This window comes from Penicillium soppii, assembly GCF_028829465.1.
Source record: "Penicillium soppii strain IBT 18220 chromosome Unknown utg000001l, whole genome shotgun sequence".
Classification (NCBI taxonomy): domain Eukaryota; kingdom Fungi; phylum Ascomycota; class Eurotiomycetes; order Eurotiales; family Aspergillaceae; genus Penicillium; species Penicillium soppii.
The window spans coordinates 1091330-1107233 of NW_026643231.1; the positions used below are offsets into that span (position 1 = coordinate 1091330).

Below are 15904 nucleotides of genomic sequence, written 5' to 3' on the forward strand. Positions count from 1 at the left end.
AGATGTTTTCTTCTTCCTGAGGTTTTCAACACACACTAGTGTTCTAGCGGTAGCCATAGGTAGGGATACACGGCTCACCCGCGGGGTAGAGTGAACGAGACACCAAATTTTGGGTTGTTAGTGATGTACTCCGTACGGCATATCATTCAGTCTCATGTTGGCTTCAAATGCCGACCCAAGACAGGGAAAGCGAGCTGAAGATCTGAGCCGATGTCTTGAACTCGGGCCTTGGGTCAAGAAGACCGAGGTTGCTATCCGGGAGTCAGTAGAACGTGATGAGTAGCAGAGTATGCAGGAGACTTACCCAAAATACAGGCTTATTCTTGACTTTACATTTTCTTGGATATAGATTATGTCACAAGGAGGCGTGGTTGTGAGGCCAGTAAATATATCCACGAACACACGGTGATCTCGTGATTGGATACTGCGAATTACATGAAGCCTTGTATTAAACTCCGAATTATCGATCTCGTGCTGCTTAGCAATATGGTGAATATTTCTCTGGAGCATGTCTTCAAATTTCAAGACCATGCGGCTGTACGATATGAATTTCCAATGGCATGGGATTGGGCTATGCAGAACGTGGAAATATCAAAATGGAGAATCAAGGTGTCTATTCTAGCCAAGTCTTGGGTTCACGTTGTGTAGCCTCGTGGGCTTGATCTTGAAGTTTGATGCGGTGCGGTGTAGGTGAGGCTGATTTAAAACCGCAGGATTAGGTGCATATGCCAGCTCCGATTAGACCCCGGTAGCTTTGGTACCTGCATCGGCTGCAAGATCGCGCTCCGGTGCTAGGAACTCTAGGCTTTATCTCAATAAAGTCGGTCTGTTAAATCTGTGATTCAAGCTGCAGACGAATCCTTTATGTAATTCTCTGTATTATTTCCCTCACCGAGTCTTTAGTTTGAGTTGAATTTCAAACCTGCTGCTTGGTTCCTGGTGCCTGGTGCCTGGGTCTTCTTCCCCACGAGAGCGATCGTGTAACCACATTATTACACCATTCCAAACTCATAGCGTGAAGCTCGCCACATATCTGGTGTATAAGGTAACTATAAAAAATATTTTCACCATAGACTTTGACTTCAGTTCTTGTTCTGTGCAGTATATACTTACACATTTGCATATGTAATTTTACATGATATCCCGACTCTAAGCTTTCATTAAAATAATTGTCATAGTAGCATATAGAGTCGTGTTTTCTTTGGCCTCGAAGACAGTATACGTCATTCTATTGCGACACGTAGTAGAATGATATGGAAACCTGGAAAGAATTTTGGAAATTGAATATACATAGTGCAAGTTCATCCACGAAAATCACAGCAGCAGATGACGAAAGGGAACAGGGTCCATCTACCGTAGACATGGATATCAACACGTGGTCCAAAATCCAGATGCGTAAATAGTAGATAGGTACAGAAGATTCGAGCATGTGGATCTGGCCCCAATATATTAAAGTCGATAGACCCAATCAGCAGCCTATAGGGATCAGTCCAGTCGGTGAAAAAAGTACCATGCAAATCTGCACAAGGTACCCGGCCTCGTATGGTAATTCGCCAGATGGTAACAGTCAGTGATACATCTAGTGTATGAGCTCGCTTCCCTCGATACCATCTCATTACCTTGTAGGCTACGGCATGAAAGAGAACGGCACAGAAAATCTCTCCGATGGGGCGATATGGGCGCCATGGACAGATAAAGATACTGTACGGAGTACTACGTAGCTATCAAGATAGCTTCTCCACAATTCATTCTCCACAGTTCATTTCGCCCTAAGAGACAAAATAAGTAACGAAATTCTCGCCGCTAATCAATGTCCCAAGCCCTACTTAATCTCTCCTAAACCCATCCGCGACATATCTAGAAAGCCATCAGAAGGCAAAGTCGGATGCACGGCTGTCGGATTGGCTCGCACGTTCCCGCGCAACGGTCAAGCCGGTACTATATGATATGGTATTTTATGAAAGATTCCGTTCCGCCTCCTCCACATCTCCAAGCCCCATAATTCATCCTCTGACACCACCAAACCTTCGCATGACAGCTTGTATTACCTCTCGCGAAATCTGGGGCCCTAATGAGCGGCGCAGTGAGCTCACCGGCTGTATATTCCATGTCAGTGGAGAACGGCAATGGTACGCTGCAAAAGCGACCGGGATCTGGCGCCACGCACGAAGGATCTCTTTGTTACGTTTGTTCGGGATCTGAGATCATAATTTAGAGCGGGATTATTGAGTCCAGACGCGGTGAGGCACTGGTCCCAAAATTAGACCGCGTTTTTTATTGCCTTTCATTTTCGGTATAGCCTGGGAACTTTAGCGTGGGCGGAAAGTCTTCCGGTGCCAGAGATAAAAAAAATATTAGTTATGAAAGTGGACGTGTGAGTCTGGCAGACTCAAAGATTTGCATTGCGTCGCTCCATGCACAATGTGGTCATCAATCCACTTTGTGAAGTATAATTCAGATCATTATGTGAATAAATTGAAATTTTGTCGTGATATATTGTATGAGATAGTTGGATAATTGTTTAGAGCTTGTTTATCTTACCAGCTTGCTTTGCTTTGAAATCAATAGTTCAACGTTCTCTCTAATGCCGAAGAGGGCCTGTGCCGCAATTCTAGAGTTTCCTTAGAGTTTAGGGCGAGAGCGTATAACTTAGGAGTATTACATCGGTAAGCTAATTTAAAGATCATTTGGAGACGTGAATTGCTTTCGACCTGCGGCTGTTCGCGTTTTATTGTTCAATGATTCACGTGCTGGAACACTATGCGGGACTAATGTAGGAGTTGTCACTATCCTTGGAATGAATTTAGCTGTTGCGCAGTGAACAAGGGTCCAGATTGTGTGGGGAGGCTAGAAAAATAGTCTGACCTATTAAGAGAGATGATTGATGAGGGAAAATTATCACCAAAGAGTCTTGGGGAGTCGTGGACCAGAACATAGGTTGCTCAGAACAGGCGGAATAACAAGCTTCCATTCTGATAGTCCAGCGTGGTACTCCGTAGACCTATCGATTTCGTATGATAAGTACAAAATTCAATGAATAGCTAGATAAACGGTACATATACTATCGATAACCTTGTGTATCGCGTGCTTCCGGCCGTTGAAAGGATCAATAGTTTTCAATTTTCCAAGTTCCTGAATTACTTACTAGGGATGGAACCTCTCCACATATCCCGTGGTCTGTTCCATGGTTTGCTGGGACGGGATGAAAGGGGATTATGATAGGTTTCTTTGGACTTTTCCATCATCGTGTGGGACGGCACAATTAAAGATCAACCCTCTCACCCTTTGCCGACGTGATAGAGGCGTTAAGTCATTTTGGTCCTTGTCAATAATACTGTTCATTAAAGCCATTATTGGCATCGCACTGGCCTTAATATTGAGATTATTGAGAGGGATTATTGAACTGGAGATACCTCGGTGAATAGAAAAGGAGACATGTGTCTGGGGATTCAGGGGTGTTGATGTCACGTGTACTCATCAGACGTATACGTCTCTTGTACTTTATGAGTTCATAATAGTTATGAGAATTTAGTTGACTAGTTAACTATACAGAATTGAATTTACATTCAACGGTTCATTATTGGTTTGTTTTCCAATTAATCTACTAGGCTTACTCACTGAGAGAGATCCCATCAACTCCACCGTTTCCGAGAAACCCAGACGTTCAGTGTTCTATCTATAGCATGATTGGTAGCAATCATGAACGGTTATCGAGTTCTCAGCTACTACATCCGTTTGTGGGGACAGTCTTTGAAGTACAAGTCTCGAACCTCTGATTTCACATCAATACCTTCGTGCTCATTTCCATGACTAAGTTTACTTGCACTCAACTCAAACTCATAAGCTTCGTTTCAACGTTGTTCTAGCAACGATTTCGCTTAGCCGGAAATAAATTACGAACCTTCCTTTCAGTGGAGCAATGCATCGGCGATCGAGTAGTTCAATGATTCGAAGTCCGGCAAGTACTCCGTACGAGCATGTACTGACTTGGCGGGGCTTGGGGTTTTCCTTTTATTATATTAAACGGAAAAACGTGCTACTATTGTACTCCACTCTGTTTGCCGATCGTTTCTTGGCCGAGTCTCGGGTTATATTGGAGTGCTCATTTGCTGATAAAGAAGTGATGTGGCAGGGGACAGCGACATTTGAAATTTTGGAATCTGGAACAAAGAATATACATTATGTTTCGAAGTTCCCCGGACATGGTCCAAACAGGATAGCCAATCCGACTCTCGGGGATGCGACCCGAATCATTTCCACAAACACATACTCCCCACTTGGGTGATTACCTCATGCGGACATTTTCCGAGCGATCCTGATCCTCTGTCTGCGATAATATGAGAAACCTCAGGCCGACAACCAACAATTGGCCGCGGGAAAAGAAGCAAATGTGAAGAAAGGCAAAAGAAATGCCCTTAAGCAGCCCGGCTCCTGCTGAATTGAGTTCAAAGAATGAGTTCGAATATGAGATCGACAGATTCTAGGTTCTTCACTGCGCCAAATCTGGTCTTGAAACTATCACATCGTGCTGAACTCTGTCCCTCGCGGGCCAGTTTCCACCCTTTTGCATTTACACACGGTAGCGGACACCTCGTGTACTGGAGTGGAACGATTCCTGAATTCAGTTACCCACTGAGCAAAATCAGTCGTGAAGGTTCCATGTTGTCGGTGCACAACTTGCAGCATTTAGGCAATGATGTTCGTTGAGGAGAGCCCAGTCCTGCAGGTTGGCCTCGACTCGGGCCCATTACATTCCGTCATTTACGCTTGACTTTAATACTCGACGATCCGGTACAATCCAACTTTTAATCCTTTCGTCGGGGACCAGCAGCACATTCAAACGGGCGGAGGCTGTCCCTTCCTTAATGAGCGACCTTGTCGCGAAGACCCGATTAGGAAGGTGAGATAATGTGTCAATGCGGTGCGCCCCGGGAAATCTTCTCCAGTGCACGAACGATGCACGTTCTCGACGGCCGCTTGGTCCAGGTGCTGTAATCTTGTCACATTGTGGATACAGCCAGAAAACACCAACCTTGGATTAACTTATGAAATCAGCGACAAATATCTCAATGATTGATGTCGGCAACTGGCGCGCGACACTCGGTATTTGTGCTTGAAGAACCGACCTTGAAGTGACTACTTGCTATGACCAAACATTCCGCATATCCTTGGCATATATGCCAGGTCGTGCAAATCGCTTGTTTGTTCGGTCGGTCTTCGAAGGTACTGTCGACTATAACTACATGCCTGCATCATATCATGTGTATTTGCCAGCACCATTCACTTATCATTTTAATGTTCTGGTTGTTTTGAAGTAGACAAATGTTTTCATCTAAATCAGTTCGTATGGATATATATATATATGCGGAAGCCACGAGTATATCACACCAATTTGGCAGGGGTAAAATGTCAACAAAGGGCCTTGTTTTGGATTCGGTCATGGTTCTAGACCTTGACAACAACAAGGGCTTCCAAGGTTTATTCCAAACAAACCTTGAATCATTTTATGATAAACACCTAGGAAGGCAATGACCATGGCCAGAGCGCAGGATATTGATGGATCTACCTTGTGCCGAACTTCGGGAAGTTCCAAGGTTAGATGTCGTGAATAGATATTTGTAGTCATTGAGACCATTATGCATGCCAATCAAATCGACGGGTTTGCATTGCTTGTGTTATCTTGGTTAGTGTCACTTGAATGTATCCTTTTGTTGTGCTGATAGGAATTCCAGGGATATAGACTGACATCCCTTGCGTCATTGTGCCCTACAAGGTACCAACCGGCATTATATGTCACAGGAGGTATCTTTATCACTGATAGTAAGCTAGCAATGCCCTTTCAAACCACCAAAGCAAGAGAAATATCATATTAACGTACATACAAGACTGAAAAACAACAAAACTGTCCGAAGTATACATGAGTTGCTCATGTTTTTTGACCGTACACAGCATCAACGTGTTAGGCACGTCGCGTATCTTAAATTCCCCATGCCAAAGGAAAGAGTTTTCGCGAACTTTTCCACAGGAATGAACTAACACCGTGCTTGTGATACACTCTACGATAAAGGGCCTAGCCCAGGGCCAATGAACACACAAGGAGATGTATATAAAAGGGCGAGCCAGGCATGCACCCTGGAACAAAATCGCAAAAACCCACCCCCGATTCTTGAGTCCGCATCCCTCGCTATCTTCTCCGGCCCAAAAGTAAGAGCGGAACAAGTCGTTAATGAAATCTTAGGGACTGACATACTCACATGCATAGCACCAGTTGGTATTGCACAACACAAGAGCACTACGAAGCCGAGCCCAGTCTTTCAGATAATTCACCAAAATGAAGTTTACCACAATCCTTGCCGCTCTCACCTTCTCTTCTGCGGTAGTAGCAGCCCCTCTTTCGTTCAGCCCACGAAGGCTGCTTCCATCCCCAATGCAAGCCGTGGACGCACTTGTCCCTGGTTCGGGAATTCCCAAGCTTACAGGGAAGCTGATGGGCAAACTTGGTATTTGTATGTTCTTCATTATGATTGTGATAAGATGCCAGATCGCTAATGGATCTTTTACTGTCTCCAGGATGAAAGATTCGGATAATGAAATTGAGTACGGTTATATGGGACTCAACGTGTTATGTATGATGATGTCCTATTCTATTGATACTTCTTTGCGGGGAACTTTTTCGTGCAGCTATACTTCTAGACCCGTTGATAATATTATGAGATATAACATTCTAATACAGTGTGCGTTTCACCTCAATCCATGGACACTACATGTAGTTAATGGTCAATCGGATGCCGAGAATGCCTTTCAGGAAAGACTTATTTCTTCCGCCGTTCTTCTTATTCGTTGGCAGATGGTCATCGTTAATGCCGGGTTTTGCTTTTGCTTTTGCTTTTTCATCTTCAGTATGTAAACGAACAAACTTCAACATTATCTGCAACCTAATCGGACAAGAATCACACAGGAACGCCACAAAGCCAAAGGCCAAAGAAATAGATGCTATGCCAAATCGAAACAAAGCAAATCTATAGACACAACAAACTCACAAATCAAACAGATCATGCGATTTAAAACATCCCCTCCATATCCAGATCAAGGAACTCAGGGTTTCCAACCGCCATATCAGCGGCATTAAGCACATCATCAATAGCATCCATCCCGGCACCAGAATCAAGTCCCATATCCTGCCCAACCATGCCTCCATCCAAGCCACCATCCAAACCACCATCCATGCCCGCCGCAGCCGCAGCCGCAGCCGCATTATCAAGCATTTGATTGATATTATCCGAATCATCCTCAACCGTGTTACCCGCAACATCAGCAGCAGACGGCTCAAGGTCCATGCGATCGCCCTCGACACCAAGCGCCATATTCTGAATAATGTTGCTGACATCGATATTGGAGACCTGCGACGGCGGCGTAAGAAGCACGTTCACACGACGCGCAAGACGAACAATGACCTCTGCGCGTAGCGGATCCGTCTCAGAAGTCTTGGGAACATTCTCGTGCAACAGAGCCAAGGCATCGCGCAGCGTGAGGACCACGCAGCGCGGAACGGGTTTATCGGGGTGGTTGTTGTTTTGGTCTACGGCGAAAGATTCCGGCATGGGGGCGCAGATCATTGTTGTTGCGATATCGAGGGCGATGTGGCCGCTTCCGGATTCGGTTTGCTGCTTGACTTCGTCGACTAGGGCGGAGAGCACGCGGGTTGCGCCTAGCATCCGAATGCCGGTGATAATTTGTCGATGTGTGTATGTGTGCGGGGCCATGTTGATTTCTGGGTTCGAGGACCAGAGAACTAGGGCTTGGAAGGTTGTGCGGATACTGGCGAGGAGTCCACCGGTTGCGTGGGTGGTCCAGGTATCTAGTTCTGAGCGGTGGCTACTGCCAACGCGGCGGAAGGAGAGATAGGGCTCCAGTGCGTCCAGGATGGGTTTTATGTCTGTGCGGGATTGGTGTCTTGTGCGCACATTTTTGAGTTGTTCTTCTAGGGGGCGCGCAGTTATGTTCAGGACTGTTTGGTGGATGGCCTGGGCCTCACCGGAGATCGAGCTGGGTTTTATGAGAGAGTAGAGGGTTTTGAGAGGGATTGTTGGGTCGGTTTCGGATTCCCAGATATGGTTGCCCAGCCAGGTGAGGGCAACGACTAAAGATGGAAGGAGAAAGGGCTCGAGAAGATCTATGGATGTTAGCAAGATGGATGTGACTGGATAATCATACACTTACATTCAAACCCACCCTTCAGGGTGTCGAATTCTAGCTTTCCAGACTCGCATGCGCCCAGACTTTGATCAAACAACGTTGTCACGAGCATGTAAAACTCGTGTGGGCTGCAAGAAGACATTGTCTCTTCGCTGATGCCCTCAGCAATGAATAAAGCACCGATCCAAGCGCTGAGATCATTGTTCTGTTTCTCACTCAGGTCTGCTAGTTTCTGGCTGCAAGCGCCGCGGGTCAGAAGCTTCAACAAGAACGAGTCGTTGGTCGAGATACCCAAGTCGGAGGGGGTCAAGTCATAGCGATATTTGAATGCGAGTACAAGTAACAAGATACTGCCAAATTCATCATAGACGGGTTGGTTTTCGCCCTGGTCCTCGTCCCACTTCCAGGAATCAAGAACAGAACACAGAGGCTGCAGGACTTGTTTCGTAGTTCGGAACAGTAAGATGACATCCAGAGTCTGCGGGCGACGCGAGAGCGAGTTACAGATGTTCTTCAGCGTCATCGTCTCTTTCTGATGACACAGATTATGCATGACCTTTAATGGAATTAGCTGGATGCTTGAGACAGCAGTTGACGTTCCCACATACCTCGACCACCGCGCCGACTATTGCGCCTGCATTACCCTCCATCGACTCGATCTCACCAATGAGCTGCTCCGCCCGCTCATGATTATTATTGATCTGGGAGACAATGTCGTCTTTGACATAAGGACCGCCACTGGGCAGCGTCTGCATGGGGTTCTCTCCCAATAGTTGTTCAATGCTGGATTCCTGGATGAGCTTGTGTGATGCGCAGGCGAAGAGGAACTCCTGCCGAGCATCCGATAAGATGCTGCTACCTTGCATCGAAAACATTTGAGAAAATGAAGGGAAAGCATTCGGGTCGAGCCGGCTCAAGGCTTGACTGATGCACATCTCCATGGATATCGGCACCATAGATGCTGCAGAGATGGCAGCAAAGAATGCGGGGAGCTTGTTAACTAAAAATGATCGAAAAAGAAACATTGTTCTGCTGGATTCATTGCGGTAGACGCCATTCGATAAAACGTCAAAGGTGGCTGTGATGATTTCTTCAATGAGGACATCATTGTGGCCCTGACCAGTTTTAATAAAAAAAGTCTTTCGCAATACCAGGCTGTCTGAATGAAGCCGCGCAAGAAGTGAGTGTTAACTTACTTGATACCGGTTGGTGAGATAGTTGATCAGAATGGTATCGTCAACCAACGGACGTCCAACGACCTGCAACTAGTCAGCCATTAGCATAACGCAAAGGATGAGAATGACACACCATTGAGTTGATATAAATATAGAGTCCAGCTCTAGTATTGACAACGGGTCCATCCATAACAGACGCCTCAAACTGAAGCGCATTGACATTCACGCCATGGATAGCGGGCTCATCCAACGCCTTGGACAGTTGAACAGGATATAAATTAAACACCTTCTGTAGCTCTTCCAAGCGATGCCTCAGTGGTAGCGAAACGTCAACGCAGAGCGGCAAATAAGAGGACAAAGCCTGGCCCAGCTTCGATTTCAAACCTAGAAGCCCGTCAGCACTGAACAAAAGCCCCAACCACACCGCATCATTTACCTTGGTTAAAGTCACTAGATAAGACCTCAAGCCCCTTGTTCGTCCCCGAAAGTGCCGCAAGCAAAATACCAAGCGACTCAAATAGCGAAACCGCATCAGGCGAGCCCATTAGGCCACCCGTCTGCTGCGACCCATCAGCGCTATGATGATGCCAAGCAACAAAAGCGACAATCCAATCAACAGTAGCAGAGTAGATATCTGCCGCCTCAGCAGCAGTCTTGGGAATAGACCCAGTAGAAATGAACATCATAACATCTTGCACGACCTTAATATCAGTCATAAGAGTCAAAGGCCGGTCCGAGACTCGCCCCAGCTCAACGTCCTGAATGGAAGAATGTCTCAAGAGACCAGCAAGCGCAGAAGAACTCTTCACCCGCCCAGCCCTGCAAAGCCCATCAACATACAACGGTAGCAGCGGGTCCCAGGAAATGTTCGAGTCGTCCCGAGCCTGAAACAACAGATCGAGAATTTCGTGCTCTTTGACCGGTGCTCGCGCAAGTAATAGCTTAGACAGATCTGTGAACTCGTCGATGTCTATGCGATTGGCTAGACACTGGCGGAAGAAGGTCTTCCATTGTTCGAGGGCCTGCGCCGGCAACATCATCGCAACATACCACTGCGCCCGTTTAATAATTTCAAGGTCACCTAAAAACCACAATCTTGCACAAGGCTTCAAATGAATTGAATTGGGTATCGAATTTCGAGTTTGAGGCTGGAGTGATGGCTTTGCTTCAACGGGCAGCCGTGGAAAGCACTTACGTAATGCAAGCGTAGTCACGTGATCTTATGTCAGATACAAATGTCTCAGGCGATGATTGGATAGATGTACAAAATAACGTGGGGATGGATATTTTGTAAGATTTGACTGATTATATTTTATAGGACGCAGAAAGCAAGAGGAAAATAGGAATGAGTCAGGGTGGTGATATATCTAAGCCTCAACATGGTGTTTAGATAAAGCGACATGAAAGAGCCCGGTCAAACAAATTCAGCTCAAACATAATTCTACTTTGAAGTTTACTTAAGGGTACTTTAGGGGTGTGTATGGTAGAGACCAATGAGACCATTGGGGAAGTAGATTGCCCGACCGGGCGCACATTTTACATCCGTGAACGGTAAGTTTACATTTTCATACTTGTTACAGTTTAAAGCTTGAGAGTAAATATTTTAGGATCATTCATTCAATCTCATTATCGTGAATCCCAGCAGCACAAAAAACAGCTCAAGTGGGGATATCAATCAAATGCAGAAAAACCAGCGCCTCTATCCAAAACCCGCTCAAAAAGGGTAAAAAGTGAAAGCTATTTGACAAAAGAAGAAAATGCATCAAAGCCGGCTCAGAGAGCACGGAATCATCAAAGGAAGCGACTGATCTACCACCAGTCACCGTGGTCCTTCATAGCCTCAGCAACCTTGGTGAAGCCAGCAATGTTGGAACCAGCAACGAGGGAAGGCAGAGCGCCCTTGGAAGGAGTAGCGTACTCCTTAGCGGTAGCGAGACCGTTGTTGAAGCAGTCCTCCATAATTTTCTTAAGACGGGAGTCGACCTCCTCGCGGGTCCAGTTGACACGGGCGGAGTTCTGAGCCATCTCGAGACCGGAAACGGCAACACCACCGGCGTTGGCGGCCTTACCGGGGGCGTACCAGATAGCCTCGGACTTCTTGGTGTCACGGTCAGCCTCGAAGACATCGATGGCATCCTGGGTGGAGCCCATGTTGGAGCCCTCGGCGATGAACTTGCAGCCGGCGGCAATGAGAGCCTTGGCCTCGTCGCCGGAGACCTCGTTCTGGGTAGCGGAGGGAAGAGCAACGTCGATGCGGCCGACGATGTTGGTCCAGGGGCGGGCACCGGGGATGTACTTGAACTTGGAGCTGAAAGCCTCAGTGTTGGCGAGCTCGGAGATCTGCTTGCGCTCGACCTTGATGGCGGCAATAGTGTTAATTTCCTCCTCGGTGAAAGAGCCCTCCTCGCCCTTGAGGACAAGAGCACCCTGGGAGTCAGAGAGGGAGACAACGGATCCACCAAGCTCAATGACCTTGAGAGCAGCGTACTGGGCAACGTTTCCGGAGCCGGAAATAGCAACACGCTTGCCAGCGAAGGACTCCTTGCCCTGGGTGGCATACTTAATCATGTGCTCGACGTAGTAGACAACACCGTAACCAGTGGCCTCAGGACGGATGAGAGATCCACCCCAAGATCCACCCTTTCCGGTCAGGACACCCTCCCAGGAGTTGCGGATCTTCTTGTACTGGCCGAACATGAAACCGACCTCGCGACCAGTGACACCGATATCACCAGCGGGAACATCAGTGTCGGCACCGATGTGCTTGCACAGCTCGGTCATGAAAGAGACACAGAAGCGACGGATCTCGTTATCGGACTTGCCCTTGGGGTCGAAGTCGGAGCCACCCTTACCACCGCCCATGTTGAGGCCAGTCAGGGCATTCTTGAAGATCTGCTCGAAGCCGAGGAACTTGAGAATGGACAGGTTCACCGAAGGGTGGAACCGGAGTCCACCCTTGTAGGGGCCAAGGGCGGAGTTGAATTGGACGCGGAATCCACGGTTAATTTGGACCTAAGACGGGATTAGAATTTTTTCTTTCTTTCCTTGGGATCTGTGGCGATGCAGTGGCTTACCTGCTGGTTGTCATCTTCCCAGACAACGCGGAATTGAACAACGCGCTCGGGCACGGAGACGACCTGGAGGGCCTTGCGGTACTCAGGCTTCTTCTGGAAGAGAGTGGAGTTCTCGAGGGTGGAGGCGAGCTCTGTTTTCGGGATTAGCTTAGTCACGCCGAAATTATGGAGCCACAAGCCGAGGATGCCGATGGAAAAAGGATTAAGAATTGGAGGGGCTTGGAGGGGCTTGGAGGGGCAGATTTCGAGATGATATTGCACATACCCTTGTAGGCCTGCTCGAACTCGGGCTCGTAAGGAAGGTTGGACATTTTGGGAGATTTGTTGTGTGTAGTCTTGTTACTCTGCTTTAGGGTGAAGATAGATCAATGCTTGGCAAAGATCTAATATATATTATAGAAAAGTAGTAGATGCCCAAGAGCAGAGTGTAAGACAATTGGATTTAGAGTAGATGAAAGAAAGTTATTCGAGGGGGATTGAAGAATATTATATATACAAGTTTGGGAGATGGAAGAGTGGAGGGCCGGAGTCGGACGAGAGAGTCCGGACAACTACGGGGAAAAAGGGCAAGTTGCAACTGCCTTACAGTGTATACCAAGACTTGTAGGTTGTACGGATTGGGAGGAGTAGAATAGAGTGAAACACCAATGAATTCCGTGGGAAGAAAGTCCGAAGTTCGGGGGCCGGACAATGTTATCTTATGGATTAAGGTCACAGAATTGGTTTCTTATCTAGGGTGGCGGGACTACCCACTTCTTTCTATGCATTTAGCCATTCAACGTCGTACTGAGTCCAATTATTATTACTCGACATGCATTACTATATTTTATTCACTAGGCAATCAGGAGCTCTCATTTGCTTCCTAAATCTTCCTTTGCTTTTTTTTTTTGTTCCGACTTTATTTCGTAGATCCCATCGGATCGGTCCTCTCCGATACGACGGAACATATTGATTTTTAATGTAACATAGTTAAACTTGTAGAAACACCCCAGGCTGAGATCAATGAGTTTGGAGAGTAAAAATAATAAGAAATTGAAAACGCGTGATGCAACGAGAGTGTATAAGAATGTAATTCCACAGAGTATGCTACTAACTAGCTATAACTAATGATTCTAAAAATTAGAGGCAAAGGGGATCCGCCACCAACTGCCACCTTCGGCAAATTGGCTCGGCTGCAAGGAGAGTCACGTGCCTACTATACTGAAAACGGCGACTGAGCCAAAGAAAGTGGGACTTTTGCTCCACCGACCTTATCTGATCGACTGATTTCCTTTTCACATCGTTTTATTCATAACCTTACAACTGCTTTATCTCTGACCTTTTTGATCCCCCACCTTATAATGAGGGGTTAAGAGAGGGGAAATCTCAGGTCCTGAATCTTTAATTCCCTAAATGTTTGATGGAATTATATTTAAAAGCTACTCTTGTGCTACATTGTACATACATACATACATATAAGTAGTACCTTACAGTAAGTACCAAGACTGATTTACTTAGTACCATGTACTTTCTGCAGAACCCCGTAGGCACATAGATCGTCCAGTAACCTTGCCTCTAATAGTCATCTCAGTGGACTCGACCAGAATCTCAGGGGTCCTCTTCCCCGGGGGTTAGGCACAAATGCCGTGTGATGCCAAGAGCGGTTAACTGCCTTTGACTTTGGCCGATGGTCGGCCTACCAATTAGCCACCTATTACAACCTGAGTTCTAAGACCAAGCTGACGTTGCATGTTGTATACAATAATTCTAATAATTCTAATAACACTACAGCACTATTATACCAATGCTTGCTTATCTCCGTGGCGCATTCTTGACCATCAACCTTGATCATACAACGGAATAATATCGACGGCTACAGCGTCCACCTCCAACCTCGAAACCCAGCATTTTCTGTACATCCGATGTAGATATTTAACGTACAACGTAAGCAGGCTATGCAAGATGAACACCCCATACTGTAGACCAATTGCCCCATGTTTGGGGTGATCGTCCGCATACGACCAATCTGAGGTTGCAGCGGATCATCCAGAATGCAAGGATCCCCACTCCTTGCTGACTTGGCTTTAAGTTTCTGGGGGTGCGGGTTGCTCACCGGCTATCCGGATCCAGACGCAGGTTAAATGCACACGGGCCATGCTCCGTGCGTTTATTTTTTCGTATCTCCAGGTTTTGACAGTTGGTTATTACAAACGAGAGTTGGAAGTCACATGAAGTTTGGGCACGTGTTTTGCTGCATGTCATAGCTATGGAGTACAACGTACGGAGTACTATAAACTGATTTCCTTTTAGAGCGATGAGTCAAATCGATGAATCTTACACGTGTTCTTATCTTAGGCTGAGCTTTGACAGGAGCTAGTTGAACGTGCTTGCAGTACAATGTATTTGTTGCATGAAAATTCAACCATAGATCCAGTTCAGTTTCTATGTATGGTTAGGTTTTGGGTGGGCAATCTCTTGATGCTCTCCGATTGGTTATTTGTCTATAGGAATGGAGGCTCCGGCATAAGGACCAGTCCTTTGAATGTTTATTGAGAAAACTATGACGTGCTGTCTACACCGTACATATCAGCATACATACCTTACACTAGCTAGCCCTTCCACTAAAACGACTTTATTTCGACTCAAAGGGCCAAGAAGCCTTTGATCTGATATGATGAATTGCTCTTCAACAATACAAGAATGCGCGTAATCTCTGCTCAACTTTTTCCAGTCTACAATATACAGTCAACAGTCTTTTCATTTCTCCATTCCACCCCCTAGGTCTCGCTATATAGCTGGAATTCATGCATTTCTTTCGCTTATAAACTTTAGCGAAAATCTTAAATGGTACTTTCTACAAGCATTTTGCATATCGCTCTATCAAACCTCTTTCTATTCTATTCTTGGACCTATAGATATGCAACAGTTGAATACTCTCTGATAAAAAGATAGCAGATTACATGGCACGCGACCTTATTTCACTATGATGTCCAGTGCTACCCGGGTGGCTAGTGAGAGAGTGACACCAGTCCCAGTATCTCCCACTAAATAGGTGCATACATTTGTATGTAGTAGCATATCAGCAAGATCCAAAATCCATCAAGCTACTCCATCTGTGCCAGTAATCTACATCATTCCATTGTGATTTAGATCCCGAACAAATCTAGAAAGAGCCTCAAGCCACCGCCCCGCACTAACCTGGTCCACCTTGAATCCAAACAAAATCAATAAATAATAAAATGAATAATCAACAGATATTTACTACTTCACAATATTGTACTTTCCCATCTAGCGCCCCGTGAACCATAAACTCCACCCCGCCACCCCGCGCAAAAATGGAGATATCAACCCCAGGTCAGGCCATCGGCGGTCTCCGCAACTTGCACATCAACCCGGACAAATAGCGCGCTTCTCATTCGTCGCTGTCTTGTTTCCCTATCGATAAGTTTTATGACTTCTTTGTTTACTCGAGATCAAAGT

At 46.3% G+C, this 15904-nt stretch overlaps 2 protein-coding genes across 2 annotated transcripts; both read right to left on the reverse strand.

Annotated features, from left to right (window-relative positions):
- Positions 1-7061: 7061 nt before the first annotated feature.
- On the reverse strand, positions 7062-10411 carry nut1 (putative RNA polymerase II mediator complex subunit Nut1; the record flags this gene model as incomplete). The annotated part of the gene is made up of 6 exons (XM_057235945.1): positions 7062-8173; positions 8221-8752; positions 8805-9311; positions 9393-9455; positions 9505-9755; positions 9808-10411. 6 exons carry the CDS (start codon positions 10409-10411, stop codon positions 7062-7064), a joined length of 3069 nt encoding a protein of 1022 aa, XP_057102748.1.
- A 769-nt stretch (positions 10412-11180) lies between these two features.
- On the reverse strand, positions 11181-12756 carry N7529_000415 (glutamate dehydrogenase; the record flags this gene model as incomplete). The annotated part of the gene is made up of 3 exons (XM_057235946.1): positions 11181-12383; positions 12446-12576; positions 12711-12756. The coding sequence occupies 3 exons, from the start codon at positions 12754-12756 to the stop codon at positions 11181-11183; spliced, it is 1380 nt and encodes a 459-aa protein (XP_057102749.1).
- Positions 12757-15904: the final 3148 nt, after the last annotated feature.